At 38.2% G+C, this 27888-nt stretch overlaps 1 protein-coding gene across 3 annotated transcripts; it reads right to left on the reverse strand.

Moving 5' to 3' along the window:
• Nucleotides 1-3141: 3141 nt before the first annotated feature.
• On the reverse strand, nucleotides 3142-27734 carry CPSF6 (cleavage and polyadenylation specific factor 6; the record flags this gene model as incomplete). Of its 3 annotated transcripts, XM_080706164.1 has the most annotated exons (10): nucleotides 3142-3328; nucleotides 6804-6957; nucleotides 7660-7775; nucleotides 8284-8788; nucleotides 9222-9332; nucleotides 9462-9635; nucleotides 10477-10622; nucleotides 15419-15522; nucleotides 19246-19455; nucleotides 27675-27734. In XM_080706164.1, 10 exons carry the CDS (start codon nucleotides 27732-27734, stop codon nucleotides 3142-3144), a joined length of 1767 nt encoding a protein of 588 aa, XP_080562290.1. The 3 variants fall into 3 exon arrangements, with proteins under 3 accessions (XP_080562290.1, XP_080562292.1, XP_080562291.1); XM_080706166.1 differs by lacking the exon at nucleotides 9222-9332; XM_080706165.1 differs by lacking the exon at nucleotides 9222-9332 and having other exon boundaries at nucleotides 3142-3331.
• Between the last annotated feature and the right edge of the window lie 154 nt (nucleotides 27735-27888).

Consider the following 27888-nt stretch of genomic DNA (forward strand, 5'->3'; position numbering starts at 1 on the left):
TTAAAATATAAGAAATTTTTATTCTTTTGGCTCTTGGTTTTCTACAAATTAACAACAAAACTATAATAAAGTGAACAAGCAATGCAAAGCATCCTAAATCCTGTACAGTAATAAAATCTAAGATCATGCTATTTGTGGCAGAAGTAATGACATTGCCAAAGCAAAGTTACTTAATCCAGACCTAATATACAACACTTAAATTTTTTTTTATCAAAGAAATGGATAATGACTTGAGAGTATGTAAAACCTCATAAAATAGGGAGAGGGAAAACCTCAATAAAAGTATTTTAGAAAAATGATTTGCTTTCATTATTCTTCAGTACACAAGAAATAAATCAACAGAAACTTATGAGTAGGGCTATTTCAAACAATGTGAGGAATGCAACCTAAGAGAAAGTAACTGAAAGTAAATTATTTCTGAAAATATACAATTTAAAATCATTTATTTTGCTCAGAGTGGTCTGAGAATAGAAGCAAAAGTTACAGATTAGAACCACAATTTACACACTGAAATTTACAATACTGATATTTTTTGTTGATATATTGTCTATTTGAACTTAGATATTGAATGCTTTTAGAAAAACTAATACATTTTTAAAAATGAGAATGCAATTAACATTACCCAACAGTTCAAACACACACAAAAAAATTAAGATGGGACAGACATTAACACTTGCCAACATCATTAAGTTTCCAGTTAGATTAAGAACTTGCCCTTTTAGTCATTCACCATCACTTGAATAATAGATTACATTATTATTTATTTGTATACAGATTTACTACTGACATTCACTTAGCTTTCAAGTCACTTTCATTCCATTTATTCCATTTAAGATTTACATGAAAGCTCAAAAGGACTCATATTTTAAAACTTCTAAAGAGGTCAACAACAGACCTTATGATTGTAATAAAATTTGCTAATATTCTTTGTTTTAAAAAATGTTATTCACTTGGATATATTTAATCCCAGTCCCCACCCCTTTACTCATGTCTACTACCATCATAAATACTGTTTGGTATAGCAAAGGTACAATAACCCAGAATAACAGAATTTTTTGCCCTGGAAAGGTTTATGTGAAGCTTCGCTTAATGAAGGCACATTAACAGTGTTACAGCTTATTCTAGTAAAAGTACAAACAAAACGAGGGAATTTTTGTTTGGTACATCAGTGATTGTTAACAATAGTTTGCACGTTAGGAATTCATAGTTAGTATCTGAATGTAATGAACCTCAAGCCATGCTCTATTTAGGTGCACTCACTGAAATGTAAATTCAAAGTATGTAAAATTAACAATGAACTTTTCAGAAGGAATTTCTTGGTTGACTAAGCTAGTTTTACTAAAACCAGTAAGAAAATTGTCATTAATTATAACTTGGGGTATAAAGTAGTTTAGAGGCTCCTTGATGGGCACATCAAATATTGTAGACAACTAAAAATGTATTCAAGTTTTATTAACATGCCTTGAATAACAAGAAAACTTGATGACTTACAAGGTCTAAAAATTATATATAACTTGTAGAACCTATACCTTTCTATGTAGTGGATAGTGTAAGATAAACATTTCAAGTAATTACCTGGCAACAATCCACCTTAATCAACTGCCAGACATTAAGAAATTTTCATAAGAATGGATGAGAATATATTCAACTGGGGGAAAGGAAGCTACATCTTTAAAGTTTAGAGTTTAGATTTACATGATACAGCATTTAATTTTCATACCCCAAAACAATACCAATTCCATTAAGTTTTTTTAAAAGTGAAAGATGTTTTGTTTCATGTTAAAGGAATGTCTCAATTATTTATATTAAATTTTGCAATACAATACAGAACTATATAAAAAATAAAGTTTTGGTATTCAAGTTGCATATTCAAAATGGAAGGTAAAATATCAAAGGGTCTTCTCACTCTAAAAAGCCCTCAAAATCGCAAACAGCATAATAGCCTATTTGTATTCCATAAAATAAGAATTACATGTTTATTTTCTACAATAATATTAAAATATTATGGTTAAAGAAAAACTGCTATTGTGTCACAGAATTACATACATTTGATAAAGCATTTGATTTTGCCCAATACAATTTAAATACTAACAATTACCATGACTGACTCTGTATTAAGTTTCCCATGATTACTGAAAATAATTGCATAAAGAGGATTTATAAGGGGTTTGTTTTGAGACTAATTTAATTTAGGTATGCCACCAACATATTTTAAAAAATTTTTCATTTACAGAATAACCTTTGTGTCACACGCACAAGCCTTATAGTGCCCCCTTCACATGAATAAATGCTGTTCACAAATATAAAAATAAAATCACATGTGAAAATGAAGAACAGACAACTCTTCCCACTTTATGAAAAATGTCCACAAGAAATAGTTTCAAAATACAGAAAAAAAGACAATGATTATGGTTTATGAATGAAACATCAAATAATATTTTAAATTTATTCTAACCTGGGATGTATGGCTTAAAACAATTTAAAAATTTTGGATATGTAACCTGAACCCATTTTGAGTAACTTTAATATCTTCTTGCAAATTAGAAGGATAATTTCTTTTAAAACAAAAACTGATTCCAGGAAAACAGCATCTTTTCTAAAAAAAAAAAAGTGCTTTAAAAAAAGGTCTCAGAAAACATCCTTTTGTATTATAAACTATTATAGTGTTAGATTTTCTTTAGAAACTTTAGGGACAAATAAAGTTAGTTCAAAAAAGAAAACCTTATTTTAAAAAATCCAAGCCCATAATATTTATACCTGAAATAACTTCCTGTATTTTATGTTTTAAATACTTTAAATCACATGCAAACTATGTATGTGATTACAAAATCCAAACTTTTAGATTTTTAGAAGTACACAATGAGTCCTCTTGATTATTTTTCTGGGTTTAAGACCATTAGCAATCTGAAATCTAAAGGTGATTAATTCAATAATACAATACTCAAGGATAAAAAGTCAAAATTTTTACCTGTGATCACTTACCTGTTATTTGTCTCAGATGTTTCCAGAAGATTAAATTCAGAACAAGTACTTGGACCATTTAAAATGTAGGTCTATACTGTATAAACAACAGCCTTGGAGTTATAATTACTGTTAATAACACACACACTAAATATAACAGGAACAAAGAATACCTACCTTCTAACGATGACGATACTCTCGCTCCCGGTCACGTTCTCTGTCCCGGTCTCGGTCCCGATCCCGGTGTCTCTCTCGTTCTCTGCTTCTCTCTCTGTAATAATCATCATGGCGATCTCTACTACGGGATTTATGGCGCCGACTCTTTTCTCGTGATCTACTATGATCTCTCTCTCTCGATCGTTCACGTCTTCTAAAAGAAATTACTGGATTAGTGCTCTCCATAATTGGATAGCTTAAAAAGATAGCAGAGTTGTCCCCACCTTTAGGCGTGGTTTTACTTTCCATGGTTTCAGTTACCCATGGTCAACCATAGTATGAAAATATTAAATGAAAAAATTTCAGATTACACATCTCTTAATAGTGTGAATTATCATATTGACTTGCTCTATCCTGCCCAAGGATGTGAATTATATACCTTTGTCAGTATATCCTGCCCATCACACCTTAAAATGCAGAAGTTACAACTACAGTATGTGGTAATGTGCTTAGTTAAGATGAAAAAGACATTACAGTTGGATACAACTTGGGGATTCAGGAATCAACTGAGGTCTTAGAATGAAGTCCTTGTGAAAAAGTGGAGGACTACTGCATATTGTTTAAGAAATCTTAAGAAGGCCAGATGCATGCTTGTAAGCCCAGTACTTGGGAGACTGAGATAGGAGGGTTGCAGGTTGGAGAACACCTTCAGAAAACAGTAAAACTCTCATCAACCTAGTGAGAACTTGTTTAAAATAAAAAAATAGAGGTAGAATGCCTCTGATTTCAATCCCCAACATACCCCCCCCCCACACACACACCTCTAAGAGGATCATTTTTGGGGAGGGGAGATTACTAGAGATGGAACACAGGGTCATTCTACCTCCAAGTTACACTCCTAGCCCTATTTTATTCTGAAACAGGTCTAAGCTGTGGAGAGCCTCACTAAGTTGCCGAGGTTGGCAGCAAACCTATAATCCTTCTGTCTCAGCCTCCCAAATACTGGGTTTATAAGGGTATGCCACCACGTCTGGCTAAAATTCTCTGACTTAACTATACTCACCTGTCAATAATAATTTACCAACCCATCAATATGCAGGAGCCAAAAATTTTATTAAGTATTCACCAAAAACTATAAATAAGACACATTATGGGGATATAAACAAATCTACTTAAAATTAGTACATTAAAACAGAGTGGTTACTGAATTAACAAACAGGTAAAGAAAATTTCAAAGCACTTGTGTTTTAAGCTAAAGAACATCCTGAATATAGTTTTGTTACAGTATAAAATTCACACAATCATTCAACATACACACATAATCTACTATTAACATCAACTTAGTGAGAACCCTGTTTCCAAATAAGTTATAAAATCAGGCTGTGGTTTATCTCAGAGGTAGAACCCCCAATCCCATAAACAAACAAACAAACAAACAAACAAGTTCTGTATCCAAAGATTTAGCATACCAAGAACTGAAAATATTTGGGGACAAAAGTTGCAGCTGTACAAATGTATAGTTTTTCCTTATCATTATTCCTTAATACAGTATTAACAACTATTAACAAAGCATTTGCATTATAGGGATTTTAAGTAATATAGAGAGCCGGGTGTGGTGGCACACGCTTGTAATCCCAGTGCTTGGGAAGCTGAGACAGGAGGATCGCACAGGTTCAAAGCCAGCCTCAGCTACTTAATGAGGTCCTCTGCAACTCAGTGAGACCCTGTTTCCAAATAAAGTATAAAATAGGTCTGGGAGGATAGCCCAGAGGTAGAAAAGGCCCTGGGTTCCACCCCTAGTACCACAAAAAAAAAAAAAAAAAAAAAAAAAGTAATTTAGAGATTATTTAAAATATATAGAAATGAGCAGTGAGAGGGAGAAAAAAATAATGCACAGGGGAGAATGTATATAGGTTATATGCAAATATGTAATTTTACAAAGGGTCCTGAGCATCTACAGATTTTGGTATTCTTGGAGGTCCTGAGACACATCCCCCAAAGACATCAAGAAACCACTGTATATAAACATCAGCTTTACATTTCTAGCTAACTACAACAAGATCCATCAGAAGTACTATGCTCCACTAAAACCCTTTTATGTGTGTGTATGTGTTTAGAGGGAGGGAGGGAAGGCAGAAGAAAAACCTAGTAATTATGACCAGTAGAAAGGATTGTTACTGTATTCACAACTGTATTTAGTAAGCAGAAATGTTTTCATGAGCTGTTTTTTTTTTTTTTTGGATACTGGGGACAGAACTCAGGACATCCTGCATCTGAGCTATATCCCCTATTTTATTTTTTTAAGACAAGGCACGAAGTTGCTGGGACTGGCCATTAACTTGAGATCCTTCTGTCTCAACCTCCCAGGTACTGAGATTACAGGTGTGGACCACCACCTCCAGGTTTGCTTTAAAAGCAAAAAACAAAACAACAGAATTTAAAGCCTAAAAAACTTCTAAGAACTTTCAAGTTCATAGTAAGGAAATAAGAATTATCTATTAGTTTAAGGCAAAATACTCTAAAGATGCTGGGCATGGTGGCGCACGCTCATAATTCCAGCATTTGGGAGGATCACGGTTCGCAGATAAGCCTCAGCTACTTAGTGAGGGCCTTTGCAATTCAATGACACCCTGTTTCAAAATAAAGAATAAAAAATAGAGCTGAGGGTATAGCTCAGAGGTAGAATGCCCTGGGTTCCATCCCCAGTATCTAAAAAAAAAAAAAAAAAAAGCTTGGGATTACAAGCGTGCATCACAACGCCCGGCTCAATTCCCTGTTTCAAAAGAGAAAGGTCCAGGAATCGTAGCTCTGAGGTAGAGTGCCTCTGGGTTCAATCAATCAAAGAAGGGATCATTCACTTTTTCATACCTTCTTCATTCAAGAAATTATATTCTTGTAACTGGCAATGTTTAGACATGAGAAATATAGTAGTTGTCTTCATTCAATATGTGCTAGTGAGAAGAAATGGACATTAATAGCAATTAAGAAAAGGTTATAATATTATGAAAGAAATAGAATGATATGACAAGACTAATCATACAAAACAAAAACAAAAAACTAGAAAACAAAACCTTCCATAAAAAAATCACAATGAAACATGAAGGGTATGGAAGCCAAGTATATGAAGAGACAGGAAAAAGGGTTCCCAAAAGAAGGGAGACCAATTTGGCTAGAGAATAGTGAATAAGGGGAGAAGTACAAGATGAGTCTGAAAAGACAGAATAATCAATCCAGTGCCTCAATGTTTATAGTCTTATTCTGACAGTAAGCAGGCGCCATATAGTGCCCTAGATATAATTTTTTTTTTTTTTTTTTTGGGTACCGAGGAATGAACCAGGGGCATTCTACCTCTGAACTACACCCCCAGCTCTATTTTTTATTTTTTATTTTGAAACAGGGTCTCACTGAGTTGCAAGGGCCTCACTAAGTAGCTGAGGCTGGCCACAAGACACAATCTTCCTGTCTCAGCCTCCCAAATGCTGGGATTACAAGAGTGTACCACCGCTGCTGGCTGATGCTTATAATTTTATTTTAAGGAAGTAGAAGCCAAATACCACGATTTAGAGTTTAAAAAGTCATTCTGGCTATTAAGTAAACTCAAAGTCCTATTTTAAATTCTCAAATACAGTATTTTCTCCTTTTGTTAAGTAGCAATTTAAAAAAGACATGAGACAGGAAAGTTTTACCTTGATCCAGAACCGTATGACTTGGATTCAATTCCATGTAGGCAATCTTGCAAAGAGCTAATAAGAACTTTGCAACGATCATCAGCAGATACTTTGGATTGTTTAATTAAAGAAATTGCAGTTACCAATGTCTCAATAGCACTCCCATAGTCACCTGTAGGGGGAAGGAAAAGGGTTATTTTTGATGTTAAGTAAATTTTGTTTTCAAAATACTATCAAAATCACTTGGAAATAGGGTAATAAAGCATTTTAAAAAACAGTGTGTTTAAAAATGACCACAAAAGATAATGTCTTTAAGTGTTTCAACATCTGCAAAAGGCCTTCATATCATGAAACTAACACAATTTGTCATCGCAGCTGTGTCAAACAAGTTATTATTTTACAAAGATGAGAATAAATAAGTGGCCTTCTGGCCCCTGAGCCTTTAAAGGGTCAACAGTAGTATTTAAATCTAAGCCTTAAAGGCCAAGCGCTTGGGGGGCTAAGACAGGAGAATTGCACAGCCTCAGCTACTTAGTGAGGCTCTCAGTAAACTAGTGAGATCCTGTTTCCAAATAAAGTATAAAATATGTCTGGGAGTATAGCCTGGAGGTAGAAAAGCCTCTGGGTTCCACTCCCAGTACCACACACACATACACAATAAGTAAATAAAATTAAAAAACCCTCTAAGCCTTACTAAGAAATCTGAGGGTCTTTCCACTATACTGTGACACAGCTTCCTTCAATACTTTTAAAATGATGATTTAGGAATATAAAAAGATTACATGTAGGTGACCTATCGTCAAGAATGCACTCAATTTTTCTGTCATTGTTAATAACAAATAAAAAATATTAAGACTAGAAGAAATATACAAACCAGCACTGGCATCAGACACAGCTCTTGAAATAGCACTGCTTGAGATTGCCCTATTTCTATTCATGATTTCTTCAAACTCAGCTTCACTCAATGGTGTTCTTGCAGTATCCATTTCCCTATATATAAAAAAAAAACCTTTAACTGATGGTCAACAAATTTTCTTAATCATAATTATAAATCAATTCATACTAGCAGTTTTTAACATGTACCAGGCACAGAGTTGTTACAAGTTTAAGCAAATTTCTCTTATACCAGTGTGTCTCAGCTGCAATGAAGCAGGAACTTAGAAATCTTTCTGGAGGAGCAGAACTGATTTGTTAACGTTTTCTACAATATAACAGATTGTTCACAGAGCCACTGTTCTTATCTTTTTTTTTTTTTTTTGGTGGTGGTACTGGGGATGGAACCCAGGGGCCTTCTACATCCAGGCTACACTCCCAGACCTATTTTATATTTTATTTGGAAACAAGGTCTCTTAAGCCAGCTGAGGCTGGCTTCAAACCTGCACGATCCTCCTGTCTCAGCCTTCCAAGCACGGGGATTACAAGCGTGCCCCACCACGCCCGGCCTGTTCTTTCTTATCTTTTACTGATCAAATACTATTATTGCTACATACTAACTTACCTCCCAGGGGGGCCATAGTCTCCCCTATCATATGGAGGAGGCCGGCCATATGGGTCTGTTGGTGGTGGACCTCGGCTATCTGATGTAGGCATGCCGCTATTAGTTGGCGGAGGAAAGAAAGCCGGATTCACATGTGGTGCTGGCGGTGGGGCACCTGGAGGTGGTCCCGGAAGATGCGGAGGAGGAGCAAGTGTAAGGGGTGGCCCAAGTGGACCAGGTGGGCGAGGTGGAAAGGGCCCTGGAGGTGGAGGTGGTCCCTGCTGTGGAGGTGGTGGGCCTGGAGGGGGGCCATAGCCTGGAACTGGAGGTGGAGGTCCAGGAGGAAGTGGACCCAATGGAGGTTGCCCAAAAGGTTGTCCAGGAAATAGAACTGGTGGTGGAGGGCGGTCTCCTCGATTAGGAGGCCCAGCTAGAGGAGGAGGCAGAACCTGACCAGGAGGTGGAGGACCTGGCGGGCCAGGTGGGCCAGGAGGACCTAAGGGTGGACGTGGTGGAGTCTGTCCAGCTACAGAATAAAGGAAAGAGAGAAAAACACTTTAATAATACAGATATTTTAACCTGTGCATGCCAAGATTATACTTAAGCATAACTTATAGACCAAATTTCTTTCTCTTTAAATAAAACCCATTATGGTAAATGCTACACTAACAACTACAAAGGTAAAGTATATTCTTACATATTTAACTAACTTAATTTATGCTTAAGAAAAATTACTGGAACAAACTTTAAAAACATTACAATGCTTAGAGATATTTTCCATCTTTCAGTGTACACACACTTCTTACAGTGAAATCACCCACCTTATATTCTACTCTGATGCCAAGCTAGAAAGTGAAATAAGGAAAAATGGTCTTGAAAGGATTTTTAAGAGGTAAGAAAATAAGACGGATGTAAATATTCTATATATAAGTCAAGCAAGTTTGGAGAAAAATAAAGACCTTTTAGGCCAAAAATGGGTATTTCCTCTATGCTGTGCCCCATATGCCATGGAATCCTAGTTTCCAGGAACAAAGGCCGAGTTCCTTTAACAAGATGCTTGATCAAATTTCCTGGATTCCAAAAATAGCATAACAAGGAGAGTAAGTCACATTAATAATGCATTACTTGAAAAAGAGAGAAAAGGAAAAGAGGTATTAGGTAGACATGTTTTATCCATGATGATTTAAGAAAAGTTTTACCTGGAAAAGGTGGGGGTGGCCCTCCTGGTCCTGCTGGCCCAGGAAATCTGTCCCCACCGGGAACAGCCCCTGGAAAACGGCCCCGTCCTCTACCACCTTGTGGAAATGCTGCTCGTGAACTGCCTCCTGGAGGACCAGCTTTACCTTCCCCAGACATTTGTCCTGATTGTGTAGCTGCAAACATCCAAATACTCATAAGTAGCACTTATTAAAACAGTTCTTTGAAATGTATCCACTGTGATTACAAATAATTCTATTTCAAAATTCCATTTATACCATATTAATTTGCAGATGCTTTAGGCCTGTACAAACTGCTTGTTAGAAAGACATTCATTTACTTAAGTTCTTTAGAAGTCTTGAAAAATCCAAGTTTAAATGTATTTCCACTGAGTAAATATGAGTTACTTTCAAAATACCAGTATACTCTTTAGCAGCCAAGACCAAAATTCTTCAACAGGAATATTAATTTCAGCAGCACAGATCAAAGAGAAACAACCAATTGAATTTCTGCTCATTAAATTATTATCCATCTTATCTCTTTAAATGTTAACATTCTTAGGTGTGTAATGACAAATTTCTTCTATATTCCTTTACCAAATGGTGAAAGGTCTTGGTACCAAATAAAATCAATGAATATTTTCTGGTTATTAGTGGTCTCACCCCCATCACAACACATATCCATGTAGCTTTTCTTCAACTTAAGGATTATAACGTAATTTCTTCCTTTCACTAATATGAGAATGCAAGGGCAAGTATGGCAGCACTACAGAATTCGCACACTGTTGTACAGTATTGGGTCTGGGATATCTTGAGAAAGATGGAACGGGAGCAGGTTTCTAGTTACATGGGTTCACAGTCATAACCAGTGATTAAAGCAATACACGCATGGACGTTCTTAAAAAAGAAGTCTCCAAGAACTAAACATTAAGACAACTCCCTTAGCATGATATACAAAAGCTAGCAGCACTGGTCAAAATACATATCTTTTAAAAAATGCCTCTAAGAAATTGCTTACTTTTCCTGGACTGCATTTCAAATTGACTCAGGAACTGTTTATTACATGGAGTTACAACAGGATTCTGACCATGAAGTTCTCTTTTGGGCAACAGATCCATTAACTTTTTTGAAGATGCCTCAGATCCAACACCAACAAGGGCAAATCTAAAGTGATTAAAGGGGTGGTGGAGGAGGAAAGTGAGCACGGATAAATGTTATTGCTATTAAAAAATGCCCTCAATCTCTTTTATCTCCCCTGGCAAACAAAAACAAAAATCTTGAGAACCATTCATTTCTTTTCTATTTTGTGGTACTAGAATTGAACCAAGGGGCATTCTACATGAAGCTACACTCTCGGCCTCTTATTTTTTTGTTTGGAACCAGGTCTCATTAAATTGCTGAGAGTATCTCTTAATTGTTGCTGCTGGCCTCAAAACTATGTCCTCCCATCTCAACTTCCAAAGTACTGGGATTACAGGCATAGGCCACCACACCCAGCCTGAGATTATTTTTTAAAGCTATACATGAGTTCACATTTTCATGTCCATTTTTTACACAATTCACACATTTAAAATATACAGCTTGGCATGGTGGCGCACGCTTGTAACCCCAGCATTTGGGAGGCTAAGACTCGAGGATCAAGGTTCACGGACAGCCTCAACTACTTAGGGAGGCACTTAAATAGGGCTGGGTGTGTAGTTCGGAGGTAGAATGTCTCTGGGTCCCATCCTCAAAAATAAAAAAAAATTAAAAAAATTAAAAAATTCAATTCAGTGGTTTTTAGTAAACCAAAAGTTTTACAACCATCAACAGTCAAATTTAAAACATTTTCATCAACCTCCAAAAGAAACTCCATTACTTCTCAAATCTTATACCATTTTCCCCATACGTCAATCCTAGACATCACAATTCCATTTTTTATCTCTCATAATTTGTCCATTCCAGGATTTCACACAAACATAATTATACAACATGTATTACCATACAATCAGGTTTTCACTTGGCATATTTCAAGGTCCACTCATGCTGTAATATATGCCACTATACTTTGTGACTGAGTAACATTTCATATTATATTTATAAAACTCCATCTATATAAGTTCATGGGCATTTGAGTTGTTTTTACTTTTATTGCCATAAAGATGCTCAGAAAAAGAAAAAAAAAAAAGCCCAACACCATCAACCACCAGGGAAATAAAAATCAAAACCACAATAAGGCTAGGTGTGGTGGCACATGTTAATAATCCCAGTACTTGGGAGGCTGAGACAGGATGATCACAGGTTTGTGGCCAGTTTTCAGCTACTTAACAAGGACCCTCACCACAACTTAGTAAGACCCTGTTTCAAAATAAGGAATGAAAAAACAGACTGGGGGGGGTGTGTGCAGCTCAAAAGTAGGGTTTAATCCCAGTACTACCCAAAATAAACAAATAAAACTACAGTGGGAGCTACACATGGTATTAAATGACTATAATCCCATTACTTGAGAGGCTAAGACAAGAAGATCACAGGTTGGAGGTCAGCCTCAACAATTTAGGAAGAGCCTGTTTAAAACCAAAAGCAAACCAAGCCTACAGTAAGACACTATTTCACATTTAGTAGTATGGCTATTATAAAAAAGACAATTTGTGTTGGTGAGAATATGAAGAAACTAGAATCCTCTTGCAGTGGTGCAGCAACTTTGGCTAACAATTTTGCAGCTCCTCAAAATGTTAAGCAGTTACCACATTACCCAGTAATTCTATTCCAAGACATATACCCAACAGAACTGAAAATATTTTCCTTAAAAGCCCAAAGTTGGAAACAAGCCAAATTGTTTATCAGCTAATGGAGAATTCTTTTTAAAAAGTGCTATAACCAGGTAATGGGATTTTTATGTAGCTATAAAAAAATGTTGATACTTACTGTATTATGACAAATCTTGAAAAGATTATGCTAAATCAAAGAAATCAGACACAAAACCACATACTATTTGATTTCAAAAATCCAGAGATAGAAAGTTCATTAGTGGTTGTCAGCAGAGAAAAAGTGTGATGAGGGGATCTGCCAATAGGCACTGGGTTTCTTTGGGGGGGGCTATGAGCTATTGTAAGATCAGTAGCAATGGCTGTTCAACTTGTCTTTCACTTAAAAAAAAAAAATTTTTTTTTGGGGGGGCAGTGTGGTAGCATACACCTGCAATCCTGGGACTTGGGAGGCTGAGACCAGAGGATGACAGGTTCACAGCCAGCCTGAGATACTTAGGCCCTGTTTCAAAAAAAGAATAAAAAATAGATCTGGGATTATGGCTCAGAGGTAGAATGCCCTTGGGTTCAGTCTCCAGTACTGCAAAAATAAATTAAAAAAAAATTATTTTTGGTATTGGGGATTAAACCCAGGGGCATTCTACCTCTGAGGTGTATCTCCAGCCATTTTTATTTTCTACTTTGAACGAAGGTTTAAGTGGCTGAGGCTAGTCTCAAACCTGTGATCCTCCTGTCCCAGATTCCCAAGCACTATGATTTCAGGCATTGAATCACCATGCCCACCTTAAACTGTACACTTTAAAGAGGTAATTTTATGGTATATGAATTATACCTCAATATAAAAAACATATTCAAAAAATGGAATTCCAATGTGTACAATTATAGGATATTCTAGGTTATTGGTGAGAAAGAGGCTTTTAGGACCCAAACCTTTTTCTTGTTAATGTTCAATATAGTCCTTAAATAGCCCTGTTGCTTGAGCCGGGATTGTCCTGGGTCAGTATTTTCAAACAATTTAATTTGGGATGGCTCAGTGGTGGAGCATGAGCTTGGTATGCACAAAGCCCTAGCACCAGGAAAAAAAAAATCCACTTAACAATATTCCTTCCAGGCAGGAATGGTGGTGCATACCTCTAATCTCAATAATTAGGAAGCTGAGACAGGAGTACTGCAAGTTTTGTGGCCACAACTTAGCAAAGCTCTCTACAATTTAGTGAGGTTGTTTAAAAAAAAAAGGAAGTGAAATAAAAGTGGGTGTGTAGCTCATAGACAGAATGCCCCAGGGTTCAATTCTTAGTACTGCAAACAAAACAAAATAAAAATTCACAAGCACCCTCTCCTATATGTCATGTACTAATTTGGGGCTGGAGATACAACAGTGAGCATAACAAAATCCCTGCTCCCATGAAGTTTACAATCTAGTGGGAAGAGACTAAAACAATAAAGTAAAATGCATTACAAGAGAAAAATAAAAAGATGAAACAGACACAGGTTTAGAAAGTTGGTATTTTACACAGTATGATCAAGAAAGAGAACTCATCATTTTGAGTCCTGACTGAAGTGAAAGAGTGAGCCATGTGGCTATTTTTGGGGAAAATATTAGAAGCAACAAAGAATTACATGGTAGAGTCAAAGAAGTGGTAGGAAAACAGATCACAGAGCACTCTAGAGACCAAGCTAATGAGGGCGCAAGACAGGAAACCACCTCAAGATTCTAAGTAGACAAATATTGATGTCATTTTGTTTTGTGATACAGGGAATGGACCCCAGGGGCATTCTACCCCCACCCCCCCAGCTACACCCCCAGCCCTAGTTTATTCTCTTTTTTACTAAGTCATGAAAGGCCTCACTAAGTTGCTGAAGCCAGCCACCAGTGATCCTCCTATCTCAGCCTCCCAAGAACTGAGATTATAGGTGTGTTCTGCGCCATGCCTAGGTTTTACTGATGTCATTTTGAAAATTTAAAACTTCTACGAATGTGGAGTACTGACCATCGGAGATTAGGGTAAGAGGAGGGACACCAAGTTGGAATCTATTGCAGAAGTTCAAGAAAGAGATGATGGGAGCTTGGAACAGATGGCAAGAAGTGGTCAGAATGTGTAAATTATGAAAACATTATTTAGTATAAACTGGTACAACCTTTTCTGAGAACTAAACAATATAAAATCAGCAGAGTGCTTATCATTCTCCATCTAGTAAATTTTTTTTTTGGTGGTACTGGGGTTCCTGGAAACCCTTCTACCTCCGGGCTACATTCCCAGGCCTATTTTTATACTTTTTAAAATTTGGAAACAGGGTGTTTCAAGCCAGCACGGCTGGCTTCAATCCTGCGCAATCCTCCTGTCTCCACCTCCCAAGTACGGGGAGTACAAGCGTGCGCCAACTCGCCCGGCCGTTTTATATAAAAGTCTACTGTAACATTTATCATAGACAAAAGTATAAAAAACCAAAATAACAAAAAATAAGACAGGTAAGATGTGTAAAATATTTGTTCTACTTCTTGTATCAAACATGTTATAACACATGTAAATCCTTAATATAACTATTATTTTAGGGGAAAAATGAAAGTATATCCACTAAAATGTAATCATATAATATTCCCATAATAATACTATTTCATTTGTATTGTTTAGTAATTAAGAACATAAAGCAAAACATCAAGATTATTCATGTTATTCTCCTGTTGCCCATCTTCCCCCATCTCTTAATCACAGGGAGAGTACTGTTTCATAAATTGTCTTTTTTTGTGTGTGGGCGTGTGGTACTAGGGATTGAGCCCAGGGACATCCTACCTCTGAGTTATGTCCCCAGACCTATTTTTATTTGAAAACAGGGTCTCACTAGGTTGATTAGTCTTACTACTTAAGTATGAGGCTATACTTAAACTTGTAATCCTTCTGTCTCAGCCTCCCATGTATTGGGATTATAAGTGTGAGCCACCATGCGTGGCTGTAAATTTCATTTTAATAGTCATTACAACCATAGATGAAAGCCCAGGAAAATCTGAAAATAGGTTTGGGCTGGCCATACCTCCAACTCTACTGGTTTTAGCGTACTAAATAACAAGGTATGTGAAATACAATCTACCCTAGACCCTCCTTGTAAAGTAATCATGGTTCCAAAAGGTGGGTAGTTAGTATTAACCTTAAGAAAAGCATACACTGCAAACAAAAGCTACTTAAGTTATATTAGAAAAAAGGAAAGCAAAATTCTTACCCTTTTGATTGGCCGTTTGCCCGATTCTCAAAAAATTTTATCTCCAAAATATCATTTACTCCCAAAGAATGAACTGCTTCAGTTAAATCTTCATCTGTTGTCCACTGCAAGACATTTAGTCCTTATTAACCACTAAAACATATCTAGGAGCCGGGTATGGCGGCGCACACTTGTTATCCCAGCATTCAGGAGGCTGAGACTGGAGAATCGCTGTTCGCGGACTGCCTCAGCTACTTAGTGAGACCTGGTTTCAAAATAAAGAATAAAAAGTAGGGCAGGGGGTGTAGCTTGGAGGTCAAATGCCCCTGGGTTCCGGACCCGCAAAAAAACCAAACCAAACAAACAAACAAAAAACCAACCAAACAACAAAAAAACACATCTAGGATTTTTATTGATTGAATTAGGTTTGGTTTTTTTTTAATTTTATTTTTTTGTGGTACTGGGTGTGGAACCCAGAGGCTTTCTACCTCCAGGCTATAGCCCCAGACCTATTTTATATTTTATTTGGAAACAGGGTCTCACTAAGTTGCTGAGAGCCTCACTAAGTAGCTGAGGCTGGCTTCAAACCTGTGCAATCCTCCTGTCTCAGCTTCCCAAGCGTGGGGGTTACAAGCTTGCGCCACCATGCATGGCTTGAGTTAGTTTTTAAAGGTAAACACAGGGTAAGAAGAAATTAATGTTCAAATATCAATCTAAGTATAATTTCTACCAGTCAGCCTTTAATCTTTATTATTTTTATTTTACTTTTTTTTTGTGATACTGGGAATGGAACCCAGGGGCATTCTACCTCAGAACTACACCTCAGCCCTATTTTTTAAAACAGGGTCTCACTGGGTTGCGAAGGGCCTCGCTAAGGAGCTGAGGCCGTCCTCCAACCACAATCCTCCAGGCTCTGCCTCCTGAATGCTGGGATTACAAGCATGCAACCACCAAGCCCAACCTTATATTTTTTTTTAATTTTTTTTTTTTTTTTTTTTTGGTGGCACTGGGGATAGAACCCAGGGGCCTTCTACCTCCGGGCTGCATTCCCAGACCTATTTTATAATTTGTTTGGAAACAGGGTCTCACTAAGTTGCTGAGAGCCTTACTAAGTAGCTCAGGGTGGCTTCAAACCTGCATGATCCTCCTGTCTCAGCCTCCCAAGTACTGGGATTATGCATGTGTGCCACCACGCCTGGCTTAGCCTTTAATTTTTAAATAGCACAAAAGCATCTTGGAACTTAATTTTTTACCCTGATAAAAAATTTGAAAACTAAGTCAAGTGTGGTGGTACATACTTGTAATCCCAGTATTCAGGAGGCTGAAACCAGAGGATCACAGTTCACAGACAGCCTCAGCTACTTGACGAGACCATATGCAACTCAGCGAGACTGTTTCAAAAATATAGGGCTGGGGATTTAGCTTGGAGGTGCAATGACCCTGGGTTCTATCCCTAGTACCCCCCCCCCACACACAGAAAAACCCTCAAAGGTATATATATTGCCCTCAAAAATAAGATAGGTTTTCATTCTTCAGAGTTTTTGGTTCCTTCTAGCCTTAAACTATGACACTAAATACTCAATAAAACTTCCCTTTAAAGTATTTTGTAAAACAAACTTCATCTTTATGTTTGAATATAAAGCGAAAAGAAAAAAACTGGCATGAACTGAGTACCCACAGGGGCATTCTACTTCTGAGCTACATCCCCAGCCCTATTTTTTTGTGGTACTAGGGAGCGGAACCCAGGGGCTTTCTACCTCAGGGGTACATTCCCAGCCCTATTTTATAATTTATTTGGAAACAGGGTCTCACTGAGTTGCTGGGAGCCTCACTAAGTAGCTGAGGCTGGCTTCGAACCTGTGCGATCCTCCTGTCTCAGCCTTCCAAATGCTGGGATTACAAGCATGTGCCACCATGTCTTGCTCCTACAACTCTCTAGTTATTATAAATCCCATTAAAATCCCATATGATGCAATAGAGAAAGTAAACAGCTTGCCTAAAGTTGCAAAATATTAGAGAGTGGAGCTAAGATTCAAATTCTTTTTTTTTTGGTATGGTACTGGGTATTTAACCTGGGGCATTCTACCTCTGAGCTCCACCTCAGCCCAATTTTTTATTCATTATTTTGAAACAGGGTTTCACTAAATAGCTAAGGCTGGCTGAGAACCTGTGATCCTCTGGTCTCTGCCTCTCAAGTACTGGGATTTTAAGAATGAGCCACCATGCCCAGCTTTAGGATTCAAATTCTTACTTTAGTAACTACACTGTCATAAGTACAGTGCTATTGTTTCTAACAGTGTCAAGCCTGCTCAGATTGACAGATTGGGTTGTTAAATCATTTTTAAGGTATGTAATTTTTAAGGCTGAGCGTGGTGGTGCATGCCTGTAATTCCAGTGTTTATGAAGCTGAGACAGGAGTATCATAGGTTCAAGGACAGCCTCAGCACCTTAGCTGAGACCTTGTTTCAAAATAAAAAATAAAATAGCAGCTTGGAGGAAGAACTCCCCTGGGTTCAATCACCATTACAAAAACAATTTTTAAGTTTTCAAGTATATGTTATAGCTGAAATAGAAATAGACATGTAACTAATGAAGCTTTCCACCAATTATAGTCTCAAGAACAATACAATCCCAGCATTTGGGAAGCTGAGACAGAAGGACTGCGGTTCGAGGAAAGCCTCAGCTGCTACTTAGGCCCGAGACTCTGTTTCAAAATAGAGAGAGAAAAAAAAAAAAAAAAAACAAAACAAAACAGGGTTGGGGGTGTAGCTCAGAGGTAGAATGCCCCTGGGTTCCATCCCTCATACTACAAAAACCCCCAATTAAAATATAAAGTATATAGCAGTGTTTTATAAAACAGGTTTCAAATTTAAGAACAGAAATCAACTGGGCATGGTGGTGCATGCCTATTAATCCCAGTACTTGAGAGGCTGAGACAGGCAGAGAGTAGGTTTAAGAAGACTCAGCAACCTAGCAAGACTGTTTCAAAACAAAAGAAAAAAAGGGGGAGGGTTTTGGTAGGCTAGGGGTATAGCTTGGAGGCAGAATGCCTTTTGGTTCAATCCCCAGTACCATACACATAAATGCAAAACAGCAAAAATCAAACTTATTTTAAAGCCAGTAGTACTGTGTCTCTTACTATACTTCTAAATCCTGCATTGAGACCCTATGTGAAGTTTTCTTAGTAAAATTGGACTATCTAAAGTACAATAGGAGTACTAATGTAAAAAGTGTAATCAAAGACACGAATTAAAAAATTAGAATTGAACCGGGAGTGGTGGCGCACGCTTGTAATCCCCGTGCTTGGGAGGCAGAGACAGGAGGATCGCGCAGGTTCGAAGCCAGCTGCGCGCGCTGGCTTAGGAGACCGTTTCCAAATAAAAATGTAAAAATAGGTCTAGGAGTGTAGCCCGGAGGTAGAAGGGCTTCCAGGAATGCTAGTACCACCAAAAAAAAAAAAAAAAAAAAAAAAAAAAAGAATTGAAATTAATGACTTTTTTTGGCGGTACTGGGAATGGGACCCAGGGGTATTCTACCTCGGAGCCATGCCCCCCAGCCCCATTTTTTATTTTTTATTTTGAAACAGGATCTGAGTTGCAAATGGCTTCACTAAGTAGCTGAAGCTGTCCTAGAATCGTGATCTTCCACCGCCCTAATCCTGGGATTACAAACAGGTACCACCATGCCTGGCTGGAATTAATGACTTTTTAAAGACACTTGTTTCTGCCCTTCTTACTGTATAAGCCAACACAGAAAAACATTAACTTCAAATCTAGGCAAAAACCTTACCTCCTGGAAACAGTTCAAAACCAACCACCAATAATTTAGTTCATGTTAACTTTACTTACCCATGTTAGATTTCCAATATATAATGCAATCCTCTTTCCAGTGTATGTATAGACAACGTTCGGTGCTGCTCCTTTTCCCACATCATCACCAACAGTTGGTGGGAGAGTATCCATGTAATCCCGATCTTCTGGGGCATCTCCATTATTTGCAGATGGAGAGATGACATCATCATACAAATCTATCTGATCATGCCCACCATACTCCGCTTCCTGAGACATAGAAATGCTATACATTATACAATGGTCAGAATGCATGTAAACAGAATTGAATACAAATACTTCTGACTTTTAACTTCAAAAATCTGACTGAAAATAGAAAAAAACAAAACAGATTTTAGAACAAATATTTCTTGCTTTATGCAACAATGTATTTTTGAACAATGGTCAAAACCAAAACTTTCCTTGTAAATATAATAATCTTAATAATACATGAATAAAAGTAGACAATTTTTTTTTAAAAATATGAGAGAAGATTGTAACAAAAAGCAGAGCCACTACAAAGCCTTAACTTTTGACCCCCCAATACATAACTCTTACTTTCTGTAGTATTCAGATACTGCTTCCCAACTTGGGAAAAGCCACTAGTTTTAGAAATAGAACAGTAAGCTGAGCCATAGGAAAGTAGAAATGTAGGTATGTAAATGATTTAAGATGTCATAACAAATGATCTGAGGAAAGAAACAATAAACGAAATAGTGGCAGAACTATCAAACTTTCCATCTCGCAATAATTTTATTATTCTCAACCAACAAAGAGCTAATGCTTACCTACTTTTTTAGCTAGTCAAGTAAATTAGCAAGAGAAAAGTGATAAAAATAAGAATCGAGTAGAACTTTGCCAATGTCACCTGCAGAATTAAAGTGATGCTAGTGGGTATCGCATGCCTAAATGATAAGCAAGGAAGAATAAAAAAAAAAAGATATGTGAACAGATGAAAACAGAAGAGTGGATTCAATTTGTAAATAAACACACACACACACAAATGCTGCATAAGCATTAGCAAAACATGCAACATCATTAAATTGCCTTTGGCAACATTACTGGCCCAGGAGTTCCACCAATACTACAGCAGAGGAAAAGCTCCACCTTGACTTCCTCCCTTTCCAAGCATAAAAACTTTAGTCAGTGTGAACTATTTTATTCTTATGAGGCAAATTTTACAAGACAACTAAGAGTTCAGACATAATTCAAATACTCTCCCATGTTTATAATTTATTAAGGAATTGTCATATAAGTAGCACATATAGTTTTAGGAACTATTACATGGATAATGACTCAGAGGAAACATTTGTTATATGATAGCAAACAAATCAGTAAGATACTCTCCTGGGCCCCAAGGGGCACTGTTGTTGTTTTGTTATTCAAAAGAGAGCCAGAATATTTCCTTAAAAGAAAAAAAAAAAAAAAAGCAAAAGGAAAAAAAACAAAAACAAAAAAACCCCAAACCCTGAAAGGTAAATGCCATTCTTAAGAGTTAATTAGGGGTCCAAGATATTAAGGTTAAGCCAGAGAACAAAGCCATGCAATGGGCAGAAACTAAGACCACAAGTCAATGAATAATGTCATTAATTTTATTTTGTTTTTATGGTGATACCAAAATAATCTCTAGGAGATGAAGTTTTGTAACATACTCAAATTGCCGTGACAGTAAAAACTAGAAAAAAGGAGGGTAAGTTTTGTTATGAAGTTTCAGTGAATGCAGCTGAAGCTTCAGGTGGTGTGGCTGCAGCAGTGGCTCCATATACTTAAGAAACTAAAAAGCTTCCCACAAGGGGTGGTGGGCACTTTAAATTCTCTTGCAATCCGGTTCTGTACATCAAGTAGAATTATTATTATTATTCAAAGGGAGTTGTGTTTCCATCCTCCTCAGCAGAGACTAATCACAATATATGGTCTGAGGGAGAGTAAAAAAGAATGCAAGGGTTATTAATAACAAGACTAAAAGTATTTAAATTTATACTTTCACTTGCACAATAAGGTTAAGACATTATACAATGTTTTCATTAGTTCTAAGTCTATAAAAATGTTTACACAAGTAGACAATAGTTTACAAGCATTTATTGCTGCTACACTAACCTGGTCCATTATAATAACTTACTATTTTTGCATATCCATGCGTTCCTATGGTAGCATCAACCAATTTCCCATACTGATATGATTCTACCAATATTTAGGATTAGCCATTTTGTCTGGTAGTTGGACTGCTTCCAACTGGTTGAAGTATGATGCTAATTGAGACTGTGGTCCTGGGATTTGATCTCCATATGGAATACTTAGCTTCACCCTGTTTCAAGGCCGCAGCCTATACTCTTAACCCCAATGGTATACATTCGTACTTGATGAAAAAGTACTAATGAATCCGAATATATATTTGTCACCATTATTAAAAATGCAATTCCAAGCAATTTTTCCATAGTAGAAGTAATCTTCTTTTCAGCTTCATTACACCATACCTATCTCTCACATTAAAAAATGTGGAACTCATGCAACTTTGTTCCCACTTTTATCAAATGAGAAAATATGCATATTCTAATTATGTAAAAATATCTATTACGGTTACACACATACACACACATAGAAAGTGCTGAAAACCTACTGAACTAAAAGTTTACTTTATCAAGGAGAAATATTAACAGTGTAAAATGCTACTATGGTCTTTTTAATTACCTTAATTTTTTAGGCATTCAAAACAAGAAAATTTCAACATCATCTACTTTTATACCAAAAGTTGTCCAATCTTATCTACTTTTTATAGGAGCTAGCTAATCATCAATAAAACTTTAAATTATATATAACTTCCAGTAAACAACAGCACATATAGTTTATTTAAAAGGTCAATTATTTTATTTCCTATATTTTAAATCACTACAATCATTCTAAAAGCAAGATAGCTGTTGGCAAGATGGACAGAAAAATGACGGATATCCTACCAATTCCCTTAAGGCAATACTTCTCTTTTTTTCATTAGTACCATCTACCTCCCTCCCAAGGAGTTATTTATGGCTATAGGATACTCCCAGTAACACAAAGTAAGGGCCACAGGTTTCAAGGCCCTTCTATTAAAAAAAGGAGGAGGAGCCCGGTGTGGTGGTGCACACTTGTAATCCCAGCACTAGTACTTGGGAGACTGGAGGATCACAGGTTCGCAGGCAGCCTCAGCTACTTAGTGAGATCCTGTTTCAAAATAAAGAATAAAAAATAGGGCTGAGGGTATAGCTTGGAGGTAGAATGCCTTGGGTTCAATCCCCAGTTCTGCCAAAATAAATTTTATACACACACACAGTAGTCATTCCCATTTTCAGAACTGTGGGGGAGGGGTTACATTTGCATTTACAAAATGTACTGTATATCACAGAAACGCTAGCGCGCACACACACACACACACACACACACACACCACACACACACACACACACAAATCCCAGTAGAAGCTATAGTGGCACATGCCTATAATCCCAGCATTCGGGCAGAGACCAGAGGATTACCCAGCCTCAGCTACTTAGGGAGACCCTTTGCAACTCAGTGAGACCCTGTTTCAAAAAATAAAAAGACTACCGGGTGTGGTGGCACACACTTGTAATTCCAGCATTTGGGAGGCCGAGACAGGAGGATGACAGTTTGCTGCAAGCCCCAGCTACTTAGTGAGGCCCTCTGCAACTCAGTGAGACCCTGTTTCAAAATAAGGAATAAAAAATAGAGCTGAGTGTAGCTCCAAGCCAGAATGCACTTGGGTTACACCCCCAGTACCAAAAATAAACAAACAGATAAAAAAAAAAAAGACTAAAAAATAGGACTGGGGTGTAGCTCGGAGGTGCTATACCCCTGGGGTTCCATCCCCAGCACCACAAACAAACAAACCAAAACCCAGAAGAAGATAACCTAATTCATTCATCCTTCAGTATCACAGAGGATTGTTTCCAGCATACAAGCCTTTCCCCAGAAACCCACTTTAGAATACCAAAACCTGTAGATGCTCAAGTCCCTAACATAAAATGGTGTAATATTTGTATATATACAATGCATATTCTCTTGTTGTATGTTTTAAATCCTCTCTAGATTACTTATAATACCTAATACAATGTCAATAGTTGCTATTCTATATTATTTATAAAAGAATGGCAAGAAAAAAGTCTGTACTTATTCAGTATGAACAGGAATTATCTCCCCCAAATATTTAAGCTCTAAGAATGGTTGGATCCACGGATGCAGAACCTGTGAATACATAGGGCTAGCTGTATTTATTTAGAAAACACATTTTCCAATTATGTTCTCAGAAGATGCAAAAATTAGTTTGTAAGCCCTATAAAAAGTTCAACTAATGGTTAAGAAAGCCAACTTGATACTAAAAGTATGCCACATAACCAAAGTACACAATTTATAGGCAGTTAAATTAACTATATTCATAAATAATAAAAGAGAAGTGTAGAGTTCTCTCCAAACATTTCTATCCATATTTCTGAATCAATCTCTTTCTACCTCATCCTGGTGCTTACAAATTTATCTTTAAACTGGGCATGGTGGCGCACACTTGTAATTCCAGCATTTGGGAGGCAGAGACCAGAGGATCGCAGTTCTCAGCCAGCCTCAGCTACTTAGTGAGGCTCTCTGCAACTTAGTGAGACCCCGTTTCAAAAATAAAAAATAGCCTGGTGTGGTGGCACACACTTGCAATCCCAGTATTTGGGAGGCTGAGACAGGAGGATTGCATAGGTTCGAAGCCAGCCTCAACTACTTAATGAGACCCTGTTTCCAAATAAAATAGAAAATAGGTCTGGGAGTGTAGCCCAAAGGTGCTAATAAGCCTTGAGTTCCATCCCCAAGCACCAGAATAAATAAATAAATAAATAAATAACAGGGCCGAGGGTATAGCTCAAAAGTAAAATGCCCCTGGGTTCCATCCTCAGTACCATAAAGAAAGAAGAAAAGAAAGGGGGAAAAAAAGGTTTCCTTTAGGTCTTTAACTCCTAAATAAAAAATTTCCCGTCACATCTACAAACCTCTATTCTAGTTGGGTGGTCAGATGACTAAATCGGTACTTTTAGCAGTGAACCACAGCCTAAGATTAGAAACTGAAGTTTACATTTAGATCTTCTGACTCTCAAACTAGTAAAATACACACTTCTACAAAGCAGCATAAAGTTGAACATCCCTAATCCAAAATTTCAAAACTTTCTGAGCACCAACAAAATGCTAAAAAAAGTTTTGAATTTTGGGGCATTTCTAATTTCAGATTAAGGATGCTCAACTGGTAATAGATAATGCAAATATCTCAAAATGAGAACAACTTCAAAAAAACAAAAACAGAAGTGTTCAGATCCTAGATAGGAAATATACAACCCATGTAAAGTTTTCCTGAAAGTCTATAGTTTATTTCTTGATACTGCTCCATGACTGAAAACTTCTCAGATAAAGACAGACATAAGAGTGTTATCTACAATATAGGACTTGTCTGTGCTTTAATTATGTAATTATTTCTCTCACTTCCACCACCACATACTACAGGGGCAGAGACTATCTGAATGCTGTCATCTTTGTTGTTACTAATAGGTACTCAAGAATCATTATTTTGAACAACCGAGTATTTGAAATTATTGAGCCTTGACTAAATTAGCAAGCCTGAAACTACTACTGCAACTACTATTCTTGAATACAAATCCCAATGCAAAGTTAAATGATACATACAAGAGTATAAAACAGAACTTCATTATGCTCAACTCCAAATTCAAGTAAATGCAGAGGGTGAGTAATTCAAATTCTCCTTTCATTAAAGCAACTACTCTCAATTTGATGACACCCCAAAACCCTCAACCATGAAGTCAGTCCCTAATGCTTTCTCCTTCATTCTCCATTCTTAAATTCATTTAAGAAAAGAATTTAACTAGTTTCACTTTTGCTCAGCCCATCCCCAAACTAAATTTCTTCTAAGACTGATTAGTATCTCACACATTTTGAAAATAAGTTAATACTGTGCTTTACAAAAATGTAAAAAGCTTCATCAAAGTACAACCCTTTAAAATAGTAGGAAATTAAAAATACACGACTACAAAGAATTTCAAAATACACAAATGCAATTAAAACTGCAGCTCACACTGGAGAATAGCTACAGCAGCTTAGAAGCCTAAACAAGTAAAGACTGGCTAATAGTATTTAAAACATTTCATTCAACTAAGTTCCAGTTTACTATAGCAGCTTGGAGAAATAATGTCAGTTAAAAAGAGTGCAAAAATAATTTTGTGGCTGTTCTAACTATAAAGTTCAAAAAAGATTTCAATGATAGTAAGATTTTTTTAAAAATTTAAAAACCTTGAAAATGACCAATAATCCTCTTGTGGCCATTTTTTCTTCAGGAACTAAGAGTAAGCAGAATCCAGAGGCTGATCATAGAATAACAAAAACAATGCCTCAATTTAATCTCCCCACTGATCTAGTCAAACATATATTTTGCTGATAGAATTATACGACTAGGTATTAGACATATGCAGTAGGTACAAATCAGTGAAGTTACATTAAAAACAACAAGACAGTTCCTCAACGGGCCCACATAATTTTAATCTCTTCTTACCTCCTGTTTAGCTCAAGTTACTGCACAAGGATAAGACAGTGGACCTCCATTCAACAATCAGGATAAGGAAGGTGTCCTTCGCAATCGAAGAATGTAAAAAAGCCTACAATATCTTGAAGTACTACTTTAGAATGCTTAGCTTCTAAAACCGTATCCCAATTTTCTTTATTGTGTGTAGAAAGGCGAAGCATGTATTCTCTTATAAGAAAAGCTAATGAAGATAATTCCACACAATTAAGTATTCCTTTACTTGTAGTGATGGCGGTCATTTGGATGTGCTGCTACGCTCACTTGACAAATGAAAGGAAAAGAAATTTCCTAGAGGTCTTTGTCTACTGACCTCAAAAGCATTAGAATGTGAACAGCATTCAAGGAAATTTTCTAATTTGTAACTGACACATCCAGGCATTAAGTATTCAAAATATAAGCATAATTAAAAAAAAACCAGATTTTAAACTAAACGTTTCATTACAATCGGTTACATTTAAACTTTTCCAGTTTTTAATGGAGTAGTAAATATTTAAAGCTTACTGGACATTTATTTTTTAATATTTAGATCAAAGTCACAACGTCATTTCTAAGATAGAACAATAAAGATTTCCGGGTTTCCAAATTTTAAAAAATCCTCAGCCCCTAGTCACAATTAGATTTAACGGAAGGGGTCCGGACCTGGAAACTTTTCTTAAAACGCTTTTAGGTGCACCGTAGCTAAGCACAATTTGATTTTTAAAAGCCTGCTACTCCATAAAATGCAGTAAAGATGTAAAAAGCAGGTGTAACGCTTAAACGTCACTACCCCAATAACAAGATCTTTTGAAAGGATGCTGATCAGCAGACATCACAGCTCCGCAGCTCGTTCTAGGCAACTGGGGGAGGGGGGGGCTTGCATTCTCACTTTCTCCAGCCTTCCAAAACATAAAGCAGAGCGCGGAGGCCAGGGGGGGGGGGCACTCTGCTTTCCGAAACAGGGTCACATCTACAGGCTCCTTGTTTTTTTTTTTTTTTTTTTTTTACACGACACCTTGAGAATTCAGGGTGGACGTCCTTTCTTCATTATAATCCTTTTGATCTGCTGGGGAGCTACTATCTTTTTGTTCCGAGCAACCACCGCGCTTCCAAGTCTTTCTTTGGGCCCAAGCCATTTATCTTCACTGTTTTTTCTTTTTTTTTTTTTTTCCATCACAAAGGCCAAGAACGACCGGGCCTCAGAGGCACCGCGAGCCGTGGATCAATGAGGCCGGCCAGCGCACCGACTTTTAAAGACGATCCAAGGGTCCAAAAGTCAAAGGACTTGTTGCAGCCGGGCTCACCCCTAAGCCGCCTTCCCCGGGGAGCCGGGGGGAGGCGGAGGAGGAGGAGGGAGAGGGGAGGACGCCACGCCGAAACCTGTCGCAAAGCGAGCAGCAGCCCGGGAGACTGGCGCGCGGGATACAAAGGGCTGTGAACGCGGCCTTCCATGAGGCGGCCGTGCGCGGCCCGGGAGACAAAATGGAGCGGCGGGAGCAATCGGAGCCCGGGCCGGGGCGGGCGCGCCCGCGGGCTCCTCCGCCCGGGCCCCGGCGGCGGGGGAGGGGGCGGCGCACACGCGGCCCGGCCGGGGCCTAGCGCGGCGGGAAGCGCCCGCCGCCGCCGACGGAGGGCGGAGGGCCGAGGGCGGGCGGCTGCACCGGGCCGCGTCCGCGCTCCGGGCCCGCGAAGCGGCGCCGGCGACGGGGCCGGGCGGCTGGGCGCCGGGCGGGCGGCGGCGCGGCCCAGCGCGGCGAGGGCGCACGGTCTGCAGCCGCCGGCTCGCGGCCCCGCCGGCCCCGCTCCGCGTCCAGGCCGCGCCGCCGCCCGCGCCGCGCCGGGGGCCCCGGGCCGCACCTACCTGGTTGAACTCTTCGCCCACATCCGCGTAAATGTCTATGTGGTCCACGCCGTCCGCCATCTTCGCCGGCCGGGGCCTGGGCCGCCTCCTGCAGTCCGCCCGCCGCGGCAGCACAGCGGCTCTGCGGCGGGGGCGGGGCGCGCTGCGTCACTTCCGCGGCCGCCGCGGGGGGCGGCAGGGCGGGGGGCGGCCGGCCCGCGCCTTTGTGGGTGCG

Source organism: Muscardinus avellanarius, assembly GCF_963383645.1.
Source record: "Muscardinus avellanarius genome assembly, chromosome: 11".
NCBI classification, from domain to species: Eukaryota; Metazoa; Chordata; class Mammalia; order Rodentia; family Gliridae; genus Muscardinus; species Muscardinus avellanarius.